At 40.7% G+C, this 27,123-nt stretch overlaps 1 protein-coding gene across 1 annotated transcript in view; it reads right to left on the bottom strand.

Annotated features, from left to right (window-relative positions):
- Positions 1-27,123, bottom strand: part of LOC122797914 (zinc finger protein 84-like) — a 291,604-nt gene that overhangs the window by 210,405 nt on the left and 54,076 nt on the right. The window contains exon 2 of the mRNA XM_044066432.1: positions 17,182-17,301. Within this exon, the coding sequence (XP_043922367.1) occupies positions 17,182-17,301 (120 nt within the window). The remainder of the gene's footprint in view (positions 1-17,181; positions 17,302-27,123) is intronic.

Genomic DNA, 27,123 nt, shown 5'->3' with positions numbered 1-27,123 from the left:
AGTTATGATCTGATAAGGGCAAGGAGATGACCCTTGTTTTAGATAGGTTATTAGTCAATTCTTTGGAAATATAAACTATGTATTCTAGAATGAGTATTATGTCTATATGAGTAAAAAGTAAAAAATAATGTATTTGGATCAGCAATTTTGTTAATGTCTTTTAGAAGATATAATTCAGTTAAATCTTTTTATAGTTTAGATGATGCTGAAATCCTCCCTTTACCCTTGGAATTAGTGTCTTTCTTGTTTAAAATACAATTAAAGTCCCTTGCTATTATAACATTGCCTTTAGATAAATGGACAATCTGGTGTAAATGCTGTTTTATTGTATTCATCCCAATTCCAATTAGCCAATAAACATTTATAAATATATTAGTGTATTTTTTTTTTGTTCAACTCAATTATGACAGCAAAACATTCCTTTATCATCTTTATAGACTTCTATAATCTTAGGGAAAGGTATTGTATTGCTCCATAGTATAGCTACTCATCTTTTTTTTTGAGAGAGTTCTGAACTCAGTATTACAGTATACGACTTAGTATTAAGTTTAGTTATATCTTCCTTTATCAAGTGTGTTTCTTGCAGAAAAAATAGTTGTGATTTCTGCAATTTAAGATATTTATATAAATTTCCCCTCTTGCAAGGCTTATTTAATCCATTAATATTGATAGAAATACCTTTTAAAAGAAACACATAAGATTGTTTATGTGAATTGAATATAAGTTGATTATTAATATTTTTTGTGGAAAAAACATTTGAGGAATTCCATCATATACTAAACAATTAGTAGGAAAATATAATATAAACGATGACTGATCTGTAATGTTTTTTAAATACAAAGACATAGTGAACGTCAATATATTTTGTAATAAACAATGAAAATATAAAAAAGTAGAATTTAATTTAGCCATACCCTTTCTGGAGTTAAAAATTCCTAACAACAGCTATTCAGCATTTTCCAAATAGAGTAATAACTTTGAATATATTTTCATAACAGAAATTCAAATATTACTCATCAACTTTATACAATAGACTAACCTACCATAAAGCTGTTTCATTTGTGTATGTCTTATTTTGTGTTTCCATCCTATATTTAAAGAATTATACCAGTGAAATTATATATTTGATCATTTGCATTGAAATCAAGAAAATGAAATAAGTTCAATAAACATTATATCAATAACATATAATTAAATAAATCAGCCTTTGTCATTCACTTCAATCAAGAATAAAGTTTCAAATAATATTTGTAAATTAGAGAAACTATAAAATCTAAGCTCAAAGGTTCAAATTAGACTAATACATTTTTATACATAGTTGGTGATTTAACATAAATATAAACTTTATATATCTAAACCTTAACATTAATTAATCTTTTCAATACTTCAACTGAAAAGCTTTACTTATTAGTGGGAAACTTTCAAATTTGTATCTGATAAATTGAATTACAGACGTATTGTGTGTGTCTGAATGTTCATAGGTTTATAAGTGTGTACTAGGCTAATGGCTCTGGAGCCTTTACAAGCCTAGCCTCCCAAAACAATTGCCCTGGCACTGTGCCACATGATGTTAGTTCACATTACCCCTATCCTGTAGGACAATTGGAATGATCACTGGGATGAACTTTCTGTTACCCATCCACACATCAAGATTTCTCTTGAAGAGGGCCAGCGAGGTGCTCTGCTTGATGTGAATGAGAAGCTTATTCCAGAGTAAGGACAGTCTTTGGGAGATGAACCTATTTCTACAGCATGTTCTGTTGAGTGTGGTAATGAGGTTGTGATCTCTGGAGCACATAGGGTGGGGCACTGGGATTTCTTTAGGTGTAGCATTTGAAGTAGAGTTGGGTCAGACATGGCTTTGTAAGTCAAGCAAAGATCATCTCTAAGCAGACAATAAGAGACTGAGAACAGCTAAAGTTTCTTGAGTCTGTCCATGTAGGATATGTGTTTAAAGCCTAGGATCCTTTTTGTGAGGTAATTTTGTGGCCTCTCCAGCTGTCGTAGGTGTCTGGTCAGGTACATGCCAAATGGAGTGTTGTATTCAATGATTGGTCTAATGAGGGAAAAGTAGAGAGTTATGATTATCTCTTTCTTCCTGGATGTGAAACCTTTGGTTATAAGATGTGCCACATAGAAGGACTTTCTGACCACAGTGACGATGTGGTGGTCGAAGGTGAGGTGGCTGTGAACCTGGCTGCCCAGATCTCTTATGGCCCCTTCAGTGTTCAGTTGGCTCCCATCAACATGGTAATTTGTGGGAACTGAGTTTTTTCCAGTGGGGATGATAATGCATTTTTTGGTATTAAGCTTAAGGCCATGGTTCCAGCACCAGTCATTGGTCTCAGAGAGAACCTTTTGTAGGATGTCTGCATCACTTGGGGAGTTGATAATGACTCCTAGCTTGCAGTCATCTGCAAACTTGGTCAGCCAGAGACCCCCTTTGTTGGCCTGGACTTCTAAGAAGTAGATGCCAAACAGGAGAGGGTCCAGGACGAGACCTGTTGGACTCCACTCGTGAGTGGTTGACAGTCTGACTTGGAATCCGCAGCTTTCACTCTGTGGGTCTTGTCTGTGAGCCAATTTGCAACCCACCTAGTGATATAAGGATTGTTGTCTGGCTTGGTGAGTTTATCAATGATACCCGAGTAGAAAATGGTATCAAAGGCCTTGGCCAGGTTGAAGTAGGCTGTATGCACTGCCTTACCCTCATCCACAGCCTTGGTGACTGCCTTGAAGAAGTCAACCAGGTTCAGCAGGCAGGATCTCCCATTGACAAATCCAAACTGTTTGGGGTCAAGAGTTTGTAGATTGTCTATATATTTGTTAAGCAGGTCCATGGTGGTGTGCTCCATAGCTTTTCATACCAGACATGTCAGGCTAATGGGTTGATAGTTCCCAGGGTCTGTAGTTGCTATCCCTTTATGGAGAGGGATGGCTGCAGCAGAGCAACATTTGTTAGGGACATAGCCTGAGATAAAGCTGTGATTGAACAGGGCACACAGGTTTGGTGCCAGTTCATTTTGTAGCTCATGTAGGACACAGCCAGGGATATCATCAGGACCCATGGATGCCAGGCTTTCTTCTGGTGTTGTGATAGGGCCTTTGTGGACGGGTAAAGTTGGCACTGAATCTGCCAACCAAAATGTTGGATATATCTGTTGGCTCAGTATAGGAGGTACCATTGTGCAATATCTCACAGCAAATCTGGGTATTGGCTTGGAGGTTTTTGATATAGCTGTAGAAGGCTTTGTGAGTTTTCTTTGGTGTCAGCTGCAGTTCTGCCTTCATAACTGGCTTTAAAGGATTTGATAAGAGATCTCAGTTTTTTTGAGGTGTATTCTGGGGCTGAAAGGTATGGAATTAGTTGTAGCCTGGGACTGCATGGGTGCTTTCTGCCTCTTTAAACCAGGTAGCTGTTACAGCACAGATGTCAACATTCTCCATTTTGAACAGAGCTTTGAGTGAGTGCATCTTGAGATTTAGACTTCTAGCATTGAGCAGTATGACCCTCGGTTTGCATTTGTTTGCAGCTGTTATGGTGGAATGTTGGTCTTTGGAACACTGCCTAAAAAGGCACTATAGGGGTGGAAAGAACCTTAGCCAGTATCCGAAATCCCAGAGAAAGATGCAGGCCATCTCTGGCAAAGCATCAAGGTCTGTTGATCATGTCATCCCAGGCAGCTAGATACTGGATCCCCTTAGAATGACACCAACAACTTAGCCAATTGTTGAAGTCAATCATTTTCTGCTCATACTGTGGTATCATTCTGGGTGATGGTAGAATACTGCTCAGGGCTAGGGTCATACCTGCCTGGGCCACACAATCTGAGAGTTCCATTACATCTTTTTTCATGTACTCCAGGGAGGTACATCTCAGGCCATTCACACCCACATGGACAATGACTGAGTCATATTTGTACTTGTGGAGTGAGCTGAGTGCATGTGTTATGTGGTGAATCCTGGCATCTGATAGACAACTGACTGTCACCTTCTCCTTGTTCAACCTGATGAGTGGGACATCAGTGTGCCTCACAATTGAGTCTCCTATGATTAGTACATTGGGCAAAGTGTTTTTGCCTTAAGGGCTTATGTTGAGGGGCACACTGTGGTGGTGAGCTATGTGTTCGGTGGCTGATGTCATGTTGTGGTGGTCAAGTGCATTTCTGTCTCAGGTTGTCTCTATTGTTTGGGTAAATTTTTATTGAGAGCCTCTGCGAAGGTGGGTCTATGGTTTGTGTTTCTATGTGTGGGTTGTGATGGTTGGTGTTTTGGAAGGCTATGTGTTCCATATAGTGATTTGAAGGTGTTGACCTTCTCCTCTTTGCCAGCTAGTCCGGTCTTGGCTGGAGCATGCACTGCTTCAGATTTGGTGATATATGTGGAGGTAAGAGGAGAGGGTTGTCTGTGTAAATGAGACAGTTGCTACACTGCCTCAGAATGCCCAACTGCACCAGGTTAGAAGAAATAAGCACAGGAAATTGCCCTACAATCATACTGGGAGGGGTAGTCATAACTAATATGTACTGGTGCTATTACTGCATAGGAACAGCTAGTGCTGATAACACCTAAGTGTATTACAATAAATGCTACAAAAAACTGTTAAAGTGCTAGCTGATTAGGTGAATTGAAGTGCAAAAAGTAAAAGAAAAGCACTTTCTAAGGAAAAAATTGAAAAGCAGACTTTTAGGAACCGATAATAGTTTACCTCAGTGCAGCGCTGCTGCGCAGTGTGCACACTCGCTCACACACAGGCTTTTAAACCAGAAAGTTGAAAGGGATGGGAAAACTGCCCAAACAGCCAGTAAACTACAATTTCTGGGCCAGAAACCACTCCTCTTTTGGTAGATAGGCTACTTAGTGCTTACCGCTCCCACTGATAAGCTAAAAGGCCTCCGTCCAACACAGAAAGGTCTGGGGGACTCAGAAACTTACAAAACAGTCCTGGATACAGCAAATCTGTATCTGAGTTACAGGAAAGGCATGAAACAAGCTTATAAACAAGTGCAGAGAGCAGTAAATTAAGAAAAAATCAAAATGGAGGCACTTAAAGTATCTCTTTCTTCTTCCTGTTGCTTTTGTGCTCTGCAGGATGCCAAAACTGGACCCACAGGACTTAAACAAGAGCAAACCCACTTGTTTAAATGTGTGTGTGTGTGTGTGTGTGTGTGTGTGTGTGTGTGTGTGTGTGTGTGTGTGTGTGTGTGTGTGTGTGTGTGTGTGTGTGTGTGTGTGTGGATATATATGTGTGTGTGTGTGTGTGTGTGTGTGTGTGTGTGTGTGTGTGTGTGTGTGTGTGTGTGTGTGTGTGTGTGTGTGTGTGTGTGTGTGTGTGTGTGTGTGTGTGTGTGTGTGTGTGTGTGTGTGTGTGTGTGTAAATGGGCTATCTAATACACAAATATTACTTTCCTTTTCCTTTTTTCTTCCCCTCTTTTTTTCTTTTCTTTTTTCCTTACAGGAAACACACTCAGGTCCATTTTTGTATTAAAAAACATAAAATAAGTAGCTATCTAAACAACTTTGAAATCTTCATAAAGTAATAAGAAATATGAAATTATTATAGGTAACAGGTTTTATATATCAGTATAAGTGTACAAATGTTGGTCTCAATATTGTGTATAGTGAGTTTTATTGCAGCTGTTAACATTACATAAACCTATGTATGTACTGCTTAGGCATCAAGCTACTGTTGTATGCCAAGCCTAGAATTATTAAAGCAATACATTTAATTGTTACAATATAATACTTTGTCATAGTGTTCAGTTTGGGAATACCTTTAATGAACTTTCTAGATATATATTCCAATGAACGATAGCCACAAAAAGAACACTGTGAAGTAATAACCACACCCCAGTGAACACAAAAATAAAAATTAGCCGTTTATTCTCTCTGACGTCTCGGCAAAGATGCCTTCAAAGAGTATGACACATTCAGAAAGCTTCTACCTTATATAACACACTCATTCAAGCATAATTACAAATAATCAGCAAAGTCAATAGAATAATTGAACAAATAAACAAACCATTTAAAGTAAAACTCTCCAGTTGAACTCCGCATTCGTTCCCTTAGGTGTCATAGTATCAAATGTAAGTATATGTAAGGCTTCCGTATATAGGAGTCTGCCCTTAATATTTTCATCTGTACAAGTACTATTATTACCACAAATACTTTCCAAAATTGTTGTTTGTAAACCCACAGAAAGCCCTTGATGTTCCATATGAAAATATTCAGCTACTGAACTTTCTTCCTTCCATTTCTCAATATCTCGCAGATGTTCCAGAAGCCTAACTTTGAAAGCTCTTTTGGGCTGACCTAGATAAAACTTATTGCATGGACATTTCAAAGCATAAATAATGCCTTCTGTATTACATTTATAATTTCCTTTGGTATTAAATCTAACACCATTAATTCTATCAAAACTAGATACAATACCTTTACAAGCCTTACACTTACCACAAATATCTGACCCATATTTATGAACTGTACTATTTAAATTTGTGGGAGGCATAATAAAGTTCCCTTTAACTAAAAAGATCTTTATATTCCTGCCAACTTTATATGATATTTTAAATCTATCAGGTAACCATTTATCAACATCTTAGAGATATAAGAAAATCCCAATAATATTTAACTATATTGATCACAGTTTGACTAAAACTACTATATGTGGTGACAAAATACATTTCTGATATATTACCTCCATCTACCGAGGTTGATCTCTTACATGTACCCCGACTTCTCTCCTCTCATTCTTTTGTAAACTTGTGCCACATATTCCTAAGTATTCAGGTTCTAAAAAAAACATAAAAATATATAGCCTCAAAAAGTTAATGTTGATTTAATTGGTGATGAATTGTACTTAAAGACTTGGCATATGACTGTGATTTGATTTGTTTTCTGAAGAAGTCTGTTGATGAAAGCGTATTAAAAGTGTTGGATGCTAAAGCTGCTGTTTTGTTCATTTTTTTCCATTTCCCTTGTGGCAACTGTAGTTTTTTGCTTGGAGCTTTATCAGAAAGTCAAGACAATTTACTAAAGACATTGATTTCTGCTATGGAATGTTTGCAAAAGACTTTACAAGTTTTGGTAACACAGAATAAAAAAAAATCAACGTCCAACATTATGATGGTTCTAACACTTTGGATGATGATGTTCAGACAGTGGTTAATGTTGGTTCCAGTCAGTCATCCTCTGGTCATTTTACCACGAACCAACATTCTAAGACTGCAGTTTCATTGTTGAATCAGTACTATGACCCATTTTTGAACATTGAGTAAGTTGCATCTAAAAAACGTACGTTATCTGAATTTAGAGAACATTTAATTGACCTTGAGAAGTGCCTAAAGAAATTTAGGTCACTAGTTTTTGAAAAATAATATTCCGAATGTTGTAGTTCTCTAAATATTGCACCCAAGAGAAGATGTTTATTCAAGTGTCTCAATGGTGTTTCCCCACAGAACGTATTTTATAATGAGCTGGTCGAGTTTTTGAATTCAACTGGCTTGCAACTGATGAAGCTTCTTATTAAGAACAATATTAATATTATGAACCAAGTTAAGTGTAAAATTCATACTCTCTATAGGTTAGCTACTGATATACTAACCTGAGGACCACAATTGCAAAGAGAGTATGAAGAAGTTATCCTAAGTGTGAAGAAGTGTGAAAAAACAATTATTAGAAAACATAAAAAGCTACAACATGAAAAATTAACAGATTTAAATAAGACTGCTTATTCAGGTGCACCGAGATCTTTATTAACAAGTCCGGTATTAATTATAAGATGAACCAGATTCCTTTAAATTGTAAAGGATGCTATGCAATCATGACCAACAGAAGAGAAGTTCCTCAAATGTTAGAAAGGGATGACATCAATCCATTTGACTCCAGTGAAGTGGCTTCGGCAGATGCGATGCTACAGACAGCGGAGATCAATGATGAAGTTGTAGAATTGCCATATAAATTAGATGGAAACACTGAAGGAAATTCAAAAAACACAGAGGAGAAATCAAACACAAAAAATGATTCCACCAATTGGAAGGCAAGAGGATGCTGCACTTACCTTCTTTCATGTTACCAACCCATAAGGCCTGAAATGAAGAATGTTAACTTATAAGACTTTAGTTTGAAAGTCGAACATTTAAAATTATTACAGTTAGGTATCAACTTTGTGCCTAGTCACAGGACTGATATTGTTGATGCTATATTACAGCTGAAACTTTTTACATGTAAGTTCAATTTGAATTATTTGTTTAAAGATATTGTTATGTCTAATGAACTTAGAAAAAACGTCTGTTTTTTATCCTACATTAAATTATACAATACAATTGTTTTAGGAGATTTGTGAGAAAACGAAGGGAGTTATTAGGTTGGAAACATACATATTACTGTATTTGTGTTTCTTTCTACTTTATTACTAGGGGCATTGCCTACAACTCTGTATCTTTTTCTGCGCATTTAAAGTGTGTTTTTTGACTGTATCTGCTTTATTTTCTGAAAAAAAAATAAATATATATATATATATATATATATATATATATATATATATATATATACTTGTTTCCTGTCTTTCTAAGTATAGTCCTGCCTTTCTAGTATAGTCCAGTTTTCAGGTTAGTGCTGAATTCAGACTGTGTTACAAATCTCTATGTTTGCCCATACCTTACTTGGATAGAAGGAAGTTTCTCTGTTCACCTGTGAGAGATGGGAGCTTTGAGCATCCTATCTGTCCCTGGAGGAGTGGTTTCAGCTCATAAATTAATAGTTTATTGGCCATTTTGGGCTAATTTCTATCTCTTTTATTTCCCTGCTATAAAAAGCGCATTTGCCTGGTTTTACACGCCAGGCAGTGTCAGGTAGCTAGGGTATAAATATTCCCGGCTCCACAAAGTCTCTTCTTCAAATTTTCCCTTGGAACTAGACAAACCTTCAACTTAAGCACTCAAGCCATTCATTTCTCAGCCCGGTACTTGCTCAAAACTCATAGCAAGCACTTATAAACACTAGCACTAGACCCCCCTATACTGTACAGAAGGAGAAGGCTCTCTATTTGACCTTACCAGCCATTCAGTAAAACAGATCACTGTACTTATCCAAGCATGTCCAAAGGGCAGTTTCAGGTGTACTCTCCAGTCCAACTGGTGAATCTGGGCATTTTGAGGCAATGTTACAACTGCCTCATGTACAGACAACCCTCTCCTCCTACCACCAAACACTAATACATGTGAGAGATGCAATTATACTGCCAAACTGGAGGCTAAGCTCTCTCAACCCAAGACTGCATCAGACAGTCAAGAGGAGAAGGGAAATACTTGCATCACACCACCAATCTCACATAGACCCATTAAACCAGCACCGGCAGAAAACACACATAAATACACAAAAACATACTCGGAGGCTCTAAATAAAAATCTGCAAAAGCAACAGAGACCTCCAAAATGAACATCCAAGCAACCTCCAGCCCCCACAACACAAACCATGAAACACATACTTCACAAAACCAGTGCGCCATGCAATCACAGCCCTTAAGGCAAAATAACATACCCAACATACTAGTAATAGGTGGCTCTTTAGTCAGGCACACTGACGTCCCACTCACTAGGCTGAGTAAGGAGAAGGTTACTGTTAGCTGCTTGTCATGTGCCAGGATCCGCCACATAACACAAGCATCCAGGTCACTCCAGAACAAGTACAAATATGACTCTGTCATTATCCATGTTGGTGTGAATGACCTGAGCCATACCTCCCTGGACTACATGAAAAGAGACATGGAAGAGCTCTCTGATCACGTAGCCCAGGCCAGTATGACCCTGACCCTGAGTAGCATACTGCCCTCACCAAGAATGATACCACGGTATAAAGAAAAAATTATCAATTTCAACAATTGGATAAGTTTCCGGTGTCATTCAAAGGGGATCCAGTGTCTGTAAACCTGGGATGACATGCTTGTCAAGCCACGCTGCTTTGCTAGAGACAGCTTGCACCTGTCACTCTTAGGCTTTCAAATAATGGCAAAGGCTCTGGCCACCCCCATAGTGCATTTTTTAGGCAAGGCTCAAAAGACAAACTCACCGCCATAAACAGCACAAGTAACAAAAAACAGAGTGTAATGCTACTCAATGCCAGAAGTCTAAACCTCAAAATGCATGCACTCGAGGCACTCCTCAGTATGGAGAAAATCGATATATGTGCAGTAACAGAAACCTGGTTTAAGGCTCCAGAGAGCAGCCCAGCACTACCAGGCTACAACTCATAACATACAATTCAGCCACAGAACCCAGACCGAAATACAAAATTCGGGGGCGTATCCATATTCATCAAGGATACCCACATCTCCAGGTTAGTGGCAGAGCACGATGCTTCAGAGATCATCCACATACTACTAACAATGGGAAAAACTGCAATTCAAATTGTAGCTTGCTACAGATCACCCACCATGTCCCAGGACCCCCATTCCCCATTTCTGGAAACACTGGGAAACAGAGAGGTCTTACCAAACACCGTAATATTGGCTGATTTCAATCACCCAAACATTAACTGGGAGACCTACTCAAGTACTAACTCCCTTGCCCAACATTTTCTAGCATTTATAAACTCAAATGCCCTGAATCAACTGGTCAATGCTCCCACCAGAGGTGACAACATATTGGACCTGGTCATCACCAACATGGGCGACCGGTGTTCCACACCAGAGGTCAACCCCTCTCTGGTTAGATCTAACCATAAACAAATCACTTTGGATATCCACATTACGCCCCAACCCCCAGACAAGGAAAAAACTGTGAAAAATATTTCAAAAGCAAATGTAAAATTACTTAAGACCAAGGTGGAAAGTTTCAAAGCCACCATGCTAAAGGATAACTCTGTCCAAGCTGCAAAATCCTTTACAAATGCATTCTACAGGCACCTACAAGAATGCATGGAGAGTTCTATCCCAAGCAAAACCAAGACTCACTCCTCCAAGAAAAGGAAACCAGTCTGGTGGGCCCCTGCCATAAACAAGCTGTACAACAGAAGGAGGAAACTAGTACAGAAAAGAGTAAAATCCCAAGAAGGGAAGACAACCCTGATCAGTATCAGCAAGAAACTATGATCCCTCATAAAATCATCCAAGGTGAGCTTCGAAAGAAAAATTGCCAAGGACTCCAAAGATAACCACAAGGCATTTTGTAGCTATGTCAAGAATCTAAGTGGCAATGCTCAGATCTGCTCAGAGTTAGTGCAGAATGGCACAAAATACACTGAACTGACCAATATCGCCAACATCCTGGCAGACAGGTTCAGTGCAAACTTCACCCCCTCTCTCACCCCCAAAACGGCCCATAACCATACCAGAAGAATGTAGAGCTCCTGAAATCACAGACACTCAGGTTAAAACAGCCCTCTCCAAAGCCAAAAACACAGCATCAATGGGACCAGATGGTGCCCCAGGCTGCATCCTACATCAGCTCAAAGACAAACTAACCCCTCACCTAAACACACTGTTCAAACTCAGCATCTCCACAGGCTACTTACCCATAGAGTGGCACACAGCAATGGTTATTCCGCTCCAGAAAGGTGGAGCCACAACAGACCCTGGGAACTATCGCCCTATAAGCCTGACTAGCTTGGTCTGCAAGGCTATGGAGTGCATCATCGTGGAATTCATTAACAGAGACATTGGGAACCTCCAAACACTGGACTGTACCCAGCTCAGCTTTGTTAAGGGCAGATCATGCCTCCTAACCCTGGTGGACTTCTTTGAGACAATTACCAAGGCTATAGATGAGGGAAAGGTGGTACACACAGCCTACCTAGACCTCGCAAAGGCCTTCAACACCATTCCCCATTCTGGTATTATAGACAAGCACACCAGCCTGAACATAAAGCCCTACCTCACAAGTTGGGTTGCCAACTGGCTCACAGACAAAACCCACATGATGAGAGTTGTGGGAGCTAGGTCCGACTCTAAACCAGTTACAAGTGGCATTTCCCAGGGCTCAGTCCTAGGACCCCTCCTGTTCGGCATATACTTCTCAGAGGTACAGGCAAGCACAGGAGGACTATGGCTGACCAAGTTCGTAGATGACTGCAAACTATGTGCTATAATTGACTCTCCAGCTGACACAGACAAACTCCAAAAGGGTCTCACTGAGACGGATACCCGGTGTCAAAATTATGGCCTCAAGATAAATGCCAAAAAGTGCATAGTCATCCCCTTTGGAAAAAACAAAGTACCCACAAGCTACCACATAGGTGGTAGTCCCCTAAATGCAGAAGACATAATAAGTGATCTGGGGACCCATATAGATAGTAATCTCTCCTTTGATAATCACATTGCCAAAGTGGTTAGAAAATCATTCTATGTGGCCCACCTAATCACAAAAGGGTTCACATCCATATCAAAAGAGGTCATTGTGCCCCTCTACTCATCAGACCCATCACAGAGTACAATGCCCCATTTGGGATGTATCTTACAAGACACTTACAACAGCTGGAAAGACCACAGAAGTACCTCACCAAGAGGATCACTGGCCTCAAACAGATGCCCTATGCAGCTCAACTGAAGAAACTCCAGCTATACTCGGTTGCATACCGCCTACTCAGAAGTGAGCTCTGCCTGACATACAAGGCCATGTCCATCTCAGAACTGATGGACATGCTCCACCTAAAGAAAACCTTATCCCTTCGAACCACACACTCTAGGGATATAAATCTCACCACAACAATAAACAGGACGTGTTTTAGGGATAGATTCCTGTCCAAGAGACTTCCCATCCTTTGGAACAAGATTCCAATCCACATTAGGCAGAGCTCCTTACTAACACTCTTCAAGAGAAACCTTGATGAGTGAATGGGAAACAAAGTTTACTCCAGGGATAAGTTCAGTGGCTCTGATGGACAGAGGCACATGGAACTAATGTAAAGGGGCGGCGAAAGCCAACACATTCTAGCTAGGCTTAAAAATGCCTTCGGGCAGATAGCCTAGTATCTACCTATGAGCCTATGAACCTATATAAATAGTCTGTACAAAGATGAATTATCAGCACTATCTTAATTAAAAAGGATAGATTTACTTTTTATGAAAGCCGATAGGGGTCGGGTTACTGATTATGGCTGAAAATAAATATAAAGATGTTATGAATGCTATGCTAAAAATACTCAAGATTATTTAGAGTGTACCACCTTTCCCTCGTCTATTTGAACTTTTTAAAGTTCAAATAGTGCTCAATTTTACTTACCTCTTATTTTGTTGTATGTATATCCATACGTGTTATGTAGCTTGGAATGTTTTTTCCTTACTCATAAGCTAAAATGTAATGTACTATTATAATTTGCAAAATCTTAATAATGTGCCTATGTTATTGTGATTCTATTCTGAAGTGTGGAGCTTTTCTCCCTGGGCCTCCACTGAAAATGGACATATATTCAGTTGGACTAGCCCGGTCAACAAATGTAAAATAAAATAAATAAAAATAGAGGTTAGTACTGATGAATTGTATAAGAGTTATAGGTTTATTAGATCTTTTCTATATAAGGTATTGATGGATGGGGGATATAAATCAAAGCTTATATGAATTTCTTACACTGATGAACCGAAGATAGGTGTCCTTTTTGGGATATCAAAGCTATATAAAGATTCAACAAATCTGCCATTCTGTCCCATTGTATCCACCTCCAACAATATCTGTGAAGGTATTGCATTGGTTTTGGATACTCTTTGTAATCCCTAGTTTCAAGGGCTCCAATCATATTTAAGGGATCCATGGGGATTTGTTGGTTAAATTAAAACTATTTAATTATGAGTATGATTATAGACATGAAAATATAAACATTTTATCAGTGGATGTTAGTTCATTGTACACTAGTATTCCACACGATAAGGACATAGAAGCTCTAAGGTTGTTCTTAACAAAAAACAGTCGTTTTTCAAAGGACAAAGTTTCCTTATGTTGTTTATTTATGGAAACTATTTTGGAAAACAATTATTTTTTGTTTGACAGAAAACATTTTAAGCAAGTTTGAGGGGTAGCCATGGGGTCATCTGTAGCTCCATCATTTGCAAACTTAGGTAATTCTTCCTGCTCCCACCATCCTGAAATTAAGAGGTTTTTTCTTTATATAAAATTGTTATGTACAAAGATTCTGCAGATGATCACTTTTTTATTATAGATCTTACAGGAATAGAGAGCATTATTTTTATTGAACAACTGAATGAAATTTCTGATTTAAATTTACTTTAGGAGAGGTCAATTTTAAAATACAGTTTTTGGATGTAACTCTGGAATGGGATTTGGTGAATAAGAAAATAGTAAAGTGTACAGAAAAAGAGATGTTTTCCAATAATTACCTACATTTCAGAAGTGGACATTCATATTTTATGAAAAAGAACATCTCTAGGGGACAAATTATTCATGCATCCAGAATGACATTTTCAGAGAATGATTTTTATATGGAAGTTCTTACCATTAATGACATGTTTAATGAATGAAGTTATAGCAGTGATTTTTATATAGGATAGCATTTGAAATCTATAATAAAAGGGAGACCGTTTTTTATTGAAAGGGGGATCTGATAGTACTGTAAGGAATAATGTGGGTATAGGAAATAAAAGTCCAGTTTTTATATTAGAGATGTCCACAGATAGTTCAACTATTAAAGACATTTTAAAGAGAAATTGGGCGGTTTTGCCATCCAATCAGGATGTATAGAATGCCATAAGTAAGAAACCTAATTTTGTTTATTATAGGAAGAGATGTTTTAAAACAATGTTAGAGAAACAGGACACCTATATTAGTGTGCCTAAAACTGAAAAGATTTAAGCATGTATAATTGTGGCATGTGTAAAATATGTACATATAAATATATATCTATATATATATATATATATATATATATATATATATATATATATATATATATATATATATATATATATATATATATATACACACACACACACACACACACACATATGGTTTGACTTTACAATCCCAAAATACTGAAATATCAAAATTCAGTATCTTAAGACTGTAAAGCCGAACAGTGAAAAACCTGAAACCCCAAAAGCGCAAAATTCTAAATAGTGACTGCCCACATACACACTCCACACACAAGCAAGCACACATAAACCTTCCTCCCTAAACTACAAACCAACAAAACACAACAAAACAAGCACATGTGCGGACCCTACATATAAGCAGGGGGACAGGCCCCCCTGCACCCCCACACCCCTGCTACTTATATATATATATATATATATATATATATATATATATATACTAACTCTGAGGTCACACTAAAAACACAAACACACAAAAACCACCACTACACATTCTACACTCCCCTGCACAAACACACATCACATACATACAAATACCACCACTCTCAACACTTACATACTCACAATCTTACCTACCTACCCTAACCCACACTTCAAAACTCCAAACACACTCACACAGACTAAACCCTACCCAAAACCCCTAGTAAAACATCACTTACCTGAATCTCCAATTACATCCACATACCACACCGTACATCACGAACACAGGGAATCCCATGTCACGTATGTGCATCCAGAACCACAGATTCGACATTTCTGCATTCAGCATTTCCGCGGTGGTGATTCTGCACTTTCGCACAAGTGCAGTTTCGACACTTCATTCTCGAGCTACTGAATTTGATATTTCAGTATTTCAAGATTCTGAAGTGAAACCATATATATATATATATATATATATATATATATATATAAAGGTTCTTGATTTTACTGTTTATTTAAAAGAAAGATGTAACTGTAAATCTACTGGCATAATATATATTGGTAAGTGTTCAGGTTGTCAGGGTTTTTATACTGGTATGACAACAAGTAGTTTAGATAAATGAATCAAGGAACACTTACATAGTATAAAAGTTAAAGACAACAATAATGCTTTATTTAAACATTCCAATATATGCGATTAATACAAAAAAATTGTTTCCAGTAATTGAACAAGTTCCACTTGATTTGAGAGGTGGGAATTACAAAAACAAACTAGAAACTATTGAAACTAAATAGGAAATTAGGTTAAAGGCAGACCAACCTCATGGACTGAATGAAAGCATTATTGTAAAATGCTTTTTAAGAGAAAGATTAAAAATAATAAGGTTGGGAGGGTGGCCTAATGGTTAAAGGTGTTTGCCTTACAAACACAAGGTGCAGCAGGATTTGAGTGAGGAATGAATAATTAAACTTAAAATGGCTTGCAAGGACAATTAGCTTAGTACTAATCTATGAACCTACAAAACATTTTTTTGAAGTTATAAATTTTTATGGTTGTTTTTTTTTTTTTTTTGATTATTTATGAAGTTTTACATACAGTTCAGATTTTATGGAAATGTACCTAATTGATTAGTTAATGGGTTGATTGTGGTGTTGATTGAATTGGTGATGGATTGTATTTAAAGACTTAAGGTGCCTTACAAACACAAGGTGCAGGGTTTGAGTCTCACAAGGAATAATTGCCTAGGCTTAAAATGGCTCGCAAGGGCAGTTAGCTTAGTACTAATCTATGAACCTATGAACCTATAAAACATTTTTTTGAAGTTATAAATTTTTATGGTTGTTGTTTTTTTTTTTTTTTTTGATTATTTATGAAGTTTTACATACAGTTCAGATTTTATGGAAATGTACCTAATTGATTAGTTAATGGGTTTATTGTGGTGTTGATTGAATTGGTGATGGATTGTATTTAAAGATTTTGTGTTCAACTGTGATTTGTTTTCTGAAGAAGTTTGTTGACAAAATTGTATTAAAAGTATTGGACACTAAAGCTGCTGTTTTGTTCATTATTTTCCATTTCTTTTGTGGCAACTGTGATTTTTTGGTTGGCATTTTATTTATTACCACTTTAGTCTAGCTTTGTTTGTGTTTTTAGTAAGAAAAAAAAGATTTAGTAAGTACACAGAATTATAATGTCAGAACCAAATCAACATTTCAGCAAATCTTGTACTAATTTTATGATTTCAACATGCACAACATTCTTACATGTATGTGTAAGAAAGGTATCTTGTCTGTGTAATGTTGCTTGGAAAGTATACCGGTTTATCACTTATGACTTAATACCATACCACAAAGAAATATGAATAACATGTGAATGCTGCACTGCAGAGATATATGAATAATATCTGAATATGTATAAAGATACGACCCTGAGAATTCCTTACCGACATCTATCATGTGATCGAAGTTCTGCACCATCACTTCCTGGTGTAGCTTCTTCTCCTTTTCACTCAGCATCTCCCACTCCTCCCTTGAAAATTCAACAGCAACATCTTCAAAACTTTCTGAAAACACAAATAATTTATTTGTTCTGTAGTTCACTGTGTAAACTGGTGAAATTACTTTGTTTCATCAAGCATTTTAACAACTGTGTCAGAACCGATTAAGGTGCCCTGGTTGCCAATTTGCTAAAATTAAGCAATTTCCTTTCTTCCTATTCAGTGATGCTTTTGTGAAAATGCAGATTCATGAGTGGGTTTACAACAAGAATGATCAGACATTCTCACTCACTCTCAGAATAACAATTTATATGCAAGTATAAAAATCAATACAAGATATGCTGAAATGTCTATAAGAAATGGATAAGGGGCAGTGACCAATAAGACTGTCATTTACCCATGCATTGATTCTATTCTACTGCATAACAGGAATTAGTACAGGCTATACAGACTACACATTTAGTCATAAGATGCCATCTTCCTCACAGCCTTCAAAATCCCACCATCAACCATTTTTATCTATCACTAACAATGACCTGCATTTGAGGAAGACTTCAACATAACTTTAACAGAAAAAGATAGAAAACACCTTCAAAATGGGGAAAAGATGCACAAAAGAGCCAGTAAAACATACATGAAACAAGTGATGATAATTGCTATATATATGTGTATATATATATATATATATATATATATATATATATATATATATATATATATGTGTGTGTGTGTGTGTGTGTGTGTGTGTGTGTGTGTGTGTTAGCGAATAATGACTGAGTCAGGGAAATGCACTGCTGACTGCACAGGAGTGTGTGTCAGAGAGTCTGAGGTAGGAAGGCAGTCTGGAACATCCAGGTAAACCATTTCCATAGCAATTAATAAGTAACGGTTGCCTCTAGAGCTATATTAGGGCAGCTACTCCCTGAAGAAGTAGATTTTCCACCATCCAGGTCAACAGAGGATAAGATCGAGAGTTCTAAATAAAGGACTAAGGCAGACCTGAGAAGAGGCAGAGAGACTACCTAAGCCTTGGTTTCCTAAAGCAAAAGAGAGGTCTGTACTGCATGTAAGAGTTCTAAGGTGAAGGTGTTCACACTGTATTAGAACTGCAAACACACTAAAACATTGCTTGGATTTGTTACAGTGCACAGAAAGAGAGAAGGATATAACCTCAATACCCTTGTAGACTAACTGTTGTATAAAGTACTGTTTGATTTAAGAATATCTAACTGAAAGAGGTAACATGCATGACTTAAATAAAGAAGTTATGTCTTACCATAACGTTCCATCTGTATTGTTGATCCTCGTTCAGTCATTACGCATGGGTATCGGTTCCGACCTTGGAACCGTGCCGGCCATTTTCCAAGCTCTCATCAGCTACAAACTCTCGAGCTAAACTCTTACCCATAATCCCCCTCTCCCTGTTACCTCAGATTGAATTTGCAAGTCAAAAGAAGGTAGAGCTACCTCTGGTCAAATGACCTAAGAGAACCGGATGGTGAGATCCACTAGAAGCCACAGGAGGGGGAAGGAGGGAGGGTCGTAATGACTGAACAAGGATCAACAATACAGATGGAATGTTATGGTAAGTCATAAGTTCTTTATCTGATATTGTTAATCCTCGTTCATTCCTTATGCATGGGACAGAGTCTCCAGCTACCTCTATTCCTGGGAGGCTCTCATGGAAGGACATTCCTGACTACCATAGAACCAAAAGATGCTCTTCCCCTGGAGGCCAAATCCAATTTGTAATGATTGATGAAGGTATGAGGCGTAGCCCAAGTTGCAGCTGCACAGATGTCATGTAAAGAAGCTCTGGCATGGAAGGCAGCAGAAGTTGCCACCGGCCTTGTCGAATGAGCCTTCATGGTAGTAGGCAACGGAATATCACGTTGTGTATAAATGAAGGTCACACAGTCTTTCAACCATCTAGCTAATGTGATCTTAGCAACAGCAGATCCTAATCTAGGTCCAGAACAGGCCAAAAATAACTGGTCAGATTTACGAGAGGACCTAGTCCTGTTTAAGTAAAAACAGATTTGCCTGTGAATATCTAGGGTATGTAGGCAATACTCTCCTCTGTTATAATGATTGGGAAAGAAAACTTGCAATTCAATGGTTTGATTAATGGACATTTCAGAGATCACTTTTGGCAGAAATGAAGGATTAGTTCTCAAAGACACTCTGTTTCTATGAAAAATCAGGTATGGACTCTTGATGCATAAAGCTTGAAGCTCAGAGATACGTCTGGCAGAAGTAATGGTGACCAAAAACAAGGTTTTCCATTACAAATATTTGAGGTTGCAAGAAGAAGCTGGTTCGAAGGGTGGCATTGTCAGAGCTTGTAGAACTAATGATAGATCCCATGGTTGAATAGGTTCTCTAAAATGTGGCTTCAGATGATTCACACCTTTTATGAAGGTCTTGCACAATTTGTGTGACATAAGAGAGGAGTCTTGGACACCCTCATGGAAATTAGATATTGCAGCCAAATGAACTCTAATGGTAGAGGCCGATAGACACGATTGAAAAAGGTCGGGCAGATATTCTAGTATTATTGACACTGGTGCTGAGAAGGGATCTACTTTCTTTTTCTTTCAGCCAACAGGTAAATCTTTTCCACTTGCTTAGATAAATAATTCTAGTGGAAGACATATGAGACGCAATGAGAATGTCACGTACTGGTAAAGAAAGATCATTCTGCCCGGCAATCAAGGGAATTGGAGTAGCCAAGCTGTGAGCTTCAGACTGTCCGAGTTGGGATGAATCAGGTTCTGTGGAGGTGAGATCAACTCCGGGGTTGGATGGAGAATCCATGGTCAGAATAGTAAGTGAGGCCAAAGGAAGGGGAACCATATCTGATGAGGTCAATATGGTGCTATAAAGATAACCTTGCTCTTCAACCGACGGGCTTTCTTCAGAAACTGGGGAATGAGGGGAAAAGGTCGGAATGCATAAAGAAGACCCGAGGGCCAATCGTGGACTAGAGCATCCCTGGGTGACTGTCCCAGAGGGGGAATCAGGGTGAAGTAGTTGCTGCATTTGTAGTTGGTCGGGGATGCAAAGAGATTGCAGCAAGGATGGCCCCAGCGGTGGAAGATCTCTGCCGCTATCAAGGGATTCAGGGACCACTCGTGAGGTTGTAGAATGCATCTGCTGAGTCTGTCTGCTATCACGTTGGAACTCCCAGGAATGTGCGTTACTAGAAGAAAATGGTTGGTAACCATTGCCCATTGCCATATCCTCATGGCCTCTCGACAAAGGGGGTAAGATTTGGTTGCACCTTGTTTGTTGATGTACCAGACCACCACCATGTTGTCTGATTGAATTGTAATCATCCCAGATGGCAGCAGGGGATGGAATGCTTGCAACGTCAGAAGCACCGCCCTCAGCTCTAGAACATTTATATGCAGTTGGGCCTCCAATTCAGACCAAGTGCCTTGGACTGTCTGTCCCTGACATAGCCCCCCCCCCCCCCCCCCATCAGGGAGGCATCCATGGTCACTGTGGCCTTGGGTTGCTGCGGGGAGAAGGGGTGAGACCATTGTGATGGATTGTGTGTCATCCACCAATTTAAATCCTGTTTGCACCTGTGGGTTACTTGAATCTTGGCTGAAAGAGGATGCTGAAAAGGATACCACTGGGTGAGCAGTAGCCATTGTAGAAGCCTCATATGAAACCTGGCCAGGTGGACAATGGTGATGGAGGCTGCCATGGAACCCAACAGCTGTAAAACAGCTGTAGGACAGAGTGAGCTGTGGATTTCTCCCTTGAAAGGATTGGGATCAGTTGTTGCTTTATCCTTAGAATTCTGTGCTCTGGAATGGCAGCTCTTTGTATCCAAGATAATCCCTATGAATTCTGTGGACTGTGATGGGGTGAGATTGGATTTTTGCCAGTTTATGGTTATGCCTAGACTTTGTGCAGTGAGAAGGGAGTTTGCCAGGGCTTCTTCCAGTAGATGTCTGGTGGGGGTGGAAATGAGCCAGTCATCTAGGTATGGAAACATCTGGAATCCTTGTAGTCGCAAGTGAGCTGTGACAACTGCCATGCACTTTGTGAACACTCTGGGGGCTGTAGAGAGTCCAAAGGGCAGTATTCTGAACTGGTAGTGACAGGCTCCCGCATGGAAGCACAGAAATCTTCTTGATGGCCTGTCCACTTTTAAGTGGTAGTACGCATCTTGAAGATGTATCGAGCACATCCAATCATCTTTTTCCAAAAGCAGGAGGATAGACTGCATAGTGACCATCCAGAATTTTTGTACTCTCACAAACTTGTTCAATACACTGAGATCCAAAATTGGTCTCCAGTCCCTGGTTTTCTTTTGCACCAAAAATAGTCTTGAGTAGAATCCGGATCCTATCTGGTCTAGAGGGACTATTTGGATGACTCTCTTTCTTAGCAGCTTTTCTAACTCTAGTGCTGCATCTTTGCTTTGATTGGGTGGAACGTCGGGACGTTTTTTTGAAAGGACAGGACAAAGATCGAAGGGGATATGATAACCTCTGGTTATAATCCTTTGTACCCAAGAATCGGTGGTGATGGTTAGCCAGGCAGAAGGGTACAAGGAGAAATGACCCCCAACCACCTCCAGAGGAAAGAAGTTGAGCTGCTCTTCAGGAGCGTTGGTAGTTTTGACCAGGGAAAAAGTCCCTGAAACCCTGGTTACGTGGACCCCCTCTGCCCCAAAAGGAGCATCTTCCCTGTGAGTTTCCCCCTCTGCCTCTAGGGGAGAACTCAGCCTGTGTGTCATGGAAAGGACCCTGAGATTTCTTGAACCATATCTTCCAACTCTTTTGGTTTCAGGAGAAAGCACGTTGAGAGGAAGAATAATGGACACCTACGGCAGAAAGGGTCTTACCGTCCTTTTCACATCTGGCCAGTGTGCTTTTACCTTTGGGTCCAAACAATGAAGAGGCCTCAATGGGAGCATTAAGAAAGGAAGCCTTAAAGGGTTCTGTGAAATTGCACAGGCGCATCCAGGCTTGTTGTCTCAAGGCCACAGCTGAACCTGCCGCTCTAGCTTCTCCTTCTGATGCGTGAGATATCAGTTGCATAGAGGAGTTAGATATTGACTCAATGGTGGCCAGCTGAGAGGCCACTTTGTCACAGACCTCATCAGACACGGCACCAGCCAAGGTTTCAGAGAGCTCAGAAATCAGATCCCTTTGAAGCCTGGTAAAGTGTGCCATATAATTCAGGGACCTGATAGTAAAGGTCACTGATGCAAAGGTGCACTTCCCTATCCTGTACAGGGCCCGGGACTCTTTGTTAGGCGGGTGGACAGTCTGGCTTTCTTCTTCCGCTAGGTCCTTTTTTGTTGTGGCCACCACCACCAGAGCATCCACACGAAGACCTGTAGACCAATGGGGATCCGTAGCAGGAGGGGACAAAATCTTATCTGGCCTCTGGGGTTTTTCTTTCAGCCAACAGGTAAATCTTTTCCACTTGCTTAGATAAATAATTCTAGTGGAAGACATATGAGACGCAATGAGAATATCACGTACTGGTAAAGAAAGATCATTCTGCCTGGTAATCAAGGGAATTGGAGTAGCCAAGCTGTGAGCTTCAGGCTATCCAAGTTGGGATGAATCAGGTTCTGTGGAGGTGAGATCAACTCTGGGGTTGGATGGAGAATCCATGGTCAATCTAGTAAGTGAGGCCAAAGGAAGGGGAATCATATCTGATGTATGGTGCTATGAAGATCACCTTGCCCTTCAACTGACGGGCTTTCCTCAGAAACTGGGGAATGAGGGGAAAAGGTGGGAATGCATAAAGAAGACCCAAGGGCCAATCGTGGACTAGAGCATCCCTGGGTGACTGTCCTGGAGGGGGAATCAGGGTGAAGTAGTTGCTGCATTTGTAGTTGGTCGGGATGCAAAGAGATCGCAGCAAGGATGGCCCCAGCGGTGGAAGATCTCTGCTACTATCAAGGGATTCAGGGACCACTCATGAGGTTGTAGAATGCATCTGCTGAGTCTGTCTGCTATCATGCTGGAACTCCCAGGAATGTGCATTACTAGAAGAAAACGGTTGGTAGCCATTGCCCATTGCCATATCCTCATGGCCTCTCGACAAAGGGGGTAAGATTTGGTTCCACCTTGTTTGTTGATGTACCAGACCACCACCATGTTATCTGATTGGATTGCAATCATCCCAGATGGCAGCAAGGGATGGAATGCTTGCAACGTCAGAAGCACCGCCCTCAGCTCTAGAACATTTATATGCAGTTGGGCCTCCAATTCAGACCAAGTGCCTTGGACTGTCTGTCCCTGACATAGCCCCCCCCACCCCATCAGGGAGGCGTCCATGGTCACTGTGGCCTTGGGTTGCTGCAGGGAGAAGGGGCAAGACCATTGTGACGGATTGTGTGTCATCCACCAATTTAATCCTGTTTGCACCTGTGGGTTACTTGAATCTTGGCTGAAAGAGGATGCTGAAAAGGATACCACTGGGTGAGCTGGAACCATTGTAGAAGCCTCATATGAAACCTGGCCAGGTGGACAATGGTGATGGAGGCTGCCATGGAACCCAACAGCTGTAGGACAGAGTGAGCTGTGGATTTGTCCCTTGAAAGGATTGGGATCAGTTGTTGCTTTATCCTTAGAATTCTGTGCTCTGGAATGGCAGCTCTGCAGTTCTTTGTATCCAAGACAACCCCTATGAATTCTGTGGACTGTGATGGGGTGAGATTGGATTTTTGCCAGTTTATGGTTATGCTTAGACTTTGTGCAGCGAGGAGAGAGTTTGCCAGGGCTTCTTCCAGTAGATGTCTGGTGGGGGTGGAAATGAGCCAGTCATCTAGGTATGGAAATACCTGGAATCCTTGTAGTCGCAAGTGAGCTGTGACTGCACTTTGTGAACACTCTGGGGGCTGTAGAGAGTCCGAAGGGCAGTATTCTGAACTGGTAGTGACAGGCTCCTGCATGGAAGCACAGAAATATTCGTGATGGCCTGTCCACCTTTATGTGGTAGCACGCATCTTGAAGATCTATCGAGCACATCCAATCGTATTTTTCCAAAAGTGGGAGGATAGACTGTATAGTGATCATCTGGAATTTTTGTACTCTCACAAACTTGTTCAATACAATGAGATCCAAAATTGGTCTCCGGTCCCCGGTTTTCTTTGGCACCAAAAATAGTTTTGAGTAGAATCCGGATCCTATCTGGTCTGGAGGGACTATCTGGATGACTCTCTTTCTTAGCAGCTTTTCTATCTCTAGTGCTGCTTCTTCCCTTTGACTGGGTGGAACGTCGGGAAGTTTTTTTGAAGGGACAGGACAAAGATCAAAAGGGATATGATAACCTCTGGTTATAATCCTTTGTACCCAAGAATCGGTGGTGATGGTTAGCCAGGCAGAAAGGCACAAGAAGAAATGACCCCCAACCACCTCCAGAGGAAAGGAGTTGAGCCGCTCTTCAGGAGCACTGGTAGGATTGACCAGGGAAAGAGTCCCTGGAACCCTGGTTACATGGACCCCCTCTGCCCCAAAAGGAGCATCTTCCCTGCGAGTTTCCCCCTCTGCCTCTAGGGGAGAACTCAGCCTGTGTGCCACAGAAAGGACCCTGAGATTTCTTGAACCATATCTTCCCACTCTTTTGGTTTCAGGAGAAAGCACATTGAGGGGAAGAATAATGGACACCTATGGCAGAAAGGGTCTTACCATCCTTTTCACATCTGGCCAGTGTGCTTTTACCTTTGGGTCCAAACAATGAAGAGGCCTCAATGGGAGCATTAAGAAAGAAAGGCTTAAAGGGTTCTGCGAAGTTGCACAGGTGCATCCAGGCTTGTTGTCTCAAGACCACAGCTGAATCTGCCACTCTAACTGCTCCTTCTGATGCATGGGATATGAGTCAGTTAGATACTGACTCAATGGTGGCCAGCTGAGAGGCCACTTTGTCATGGACCTCATCAGACACAGCACCAGCCAAGGTTTCAGACAGCTCGGAAATCATATCCCTTTGAAGCCTGGTAAAGTGTGCCATATAAGTTAGGGACCTGATGCAAAGGTGCACTTCCCTATCCTGTACAGGGCCCAGGACACATTATTAGGTGGGTGGACAGTCTGGCTTTCTTCTTCCGCCAGGCCCTTTTTTGTTGTGGCCACCACCACCAGAGCATCCACAGGAAGACATTTAGACCAATGGGGATCTGTAGCAGGAGGGGACAAAATCTTATCTGGCCTCTGGGGAATAGCCTTGATGGTGTCAGGAGCCTTCCGTGCATGCTGCACGATGAGCCGGACAAGTTCATCGGCAGGTGGAGTAACCCAGGAGTTAGGGGGCTGGGTGAAAAAGGCCTGCAGGAAAATAGACTCCTCAGAGGTTGGATTAGAGGGCTGCCAGTCACCTCTCTGTTTAATTATTTCACGGATATCACCAAAGGATACCTCAGAGGGTGACTGAGGGGATCCTTCCCCCTCATCAAAGTCTGTGTTTTCAGTGAGGGACTCCTCTGTGGAGTCCATGTGCTCCCTCTTACACAAACTTTTCCGGTGGACTTCCTCAGAGGGAGAAGCTTGGGATGACAGTGGAAAAGGGGTTTTCTGTGGGAATATGTCCTGATGCCCTTGCACCCGGAGTCCGCTAGGTGCGACTTGTGAAAACAATGTATCAGAGAATGGCGGGGGGATAGACAGCACAGTATCGCCAGCAGAAGCCAGAGTCTTCTCCATCATTTGAAAGGCTGGTCCACCTGAAGAGGGGTGAGTGTCCATGACACGGATCACTCCTCCCCTAACTGGCTCAGCCTGCTGACTCGGAGTCCCCAGATGGCTGTGGAACAGCAAATTACACATGTCACAACTGTCATCCTGGGTTGTAGCAAAACTCTCTTGCCATGAAGGCAACTGTAGTTCCTTAGTGAGATCCATAAAGGGAACCACAGAAGGGGAAGACTGTGCTATATCTATGGACTTCAAAGGGAATGAAGGAGGAGAATATGAAGGGGTCTTTGGAGATGGGTGATCACCTCCCAAGGAAGGATAGTTCCTGAGGGGTGGGATACCTCTGGCCAGAAGCACTTGATCCACAAGACGCAACACGTCATGTTCGAGAAGGCTTCTAGTGGACCTCACGGAGACTGTGGGAGAAACAGGTCTGTCCACAGAAGAGATAAGCTCGGTGCCCACCTCACCAGTCCGCACTGAGAACAATGGTGACGAGAGAGGCTGGACTACGGGTGTTTGCAATGAGGTAATTATTGATGCCGAGGTCATTGTCTGCATTGACACAAGGATTGGTGCCAAACTGGTTGCCGGTACCGAAGCTGGAACCGACAAAATTGGAGCCAGTAACTGAGGCATTGGTTCTGAGTAAGATGTCGGAGCCAATGTGGTCAAGGTCTGTGCCAACTGAACAGTCGGTGCCGATGCAGTAGTCATAATATTCTGAACCGAGGAGCCCCTTGGTGCCGATATAGTAAAGGCTACAGGAGAAGATGGAGCTGAGATCACTGATGGTGCCAAAGATCTAAGCACCAAAAGCACTGGGGCTGACTGAATGAGCTCTGAAGCAGAAACTTTAGCCTTTTAAGGTCTTGGTTGGTGGGAGTCCCCAGCTGAGAACAAAGGCAAAGACTTGGCCTTAGTAGGATCATCCAAAATTTTCTTATGGGCTCTAGGAAGAGTTGAAGCCTCCGACCGAAAAATAGCCTCTGAAAAGGGAGATTTGAGAAGTCCCTTCAGCAACATCTTATTTTTCCTTTCCAACAAGGTTCTGTTAGAAAAATTTTTACAAATAGCACAGGGTGGGTCAACAGATAAGTGGGACACACCCAAGCAATAAACGCACAAAGAGTGTGCATCTGATGTAGGTAATTTGTGTCTACAATCAGAACACCTTTTCAATCCCGGACTACCTTTCTTATCTGCCATGATAGAAAAA

This window comes from Protopterus annectens, chromosome 3.part1 (assembly GCF_019279795.1).
Source record: "Protopterus annectens isolate FY-2018-M chromosome 3.part1, PAN1.0, whole genome shotgun sequence".
Classification (NCBI taxonomy): domain Eukaryota; kingdom Metazoa; phylum Chordata; order Ceratodontiformes; family Protopteridae; genus Protopterus; species Protopterus annectens.
This window is presented reverse-complemented; position numbering and strand designations above follow the sequence as displayed.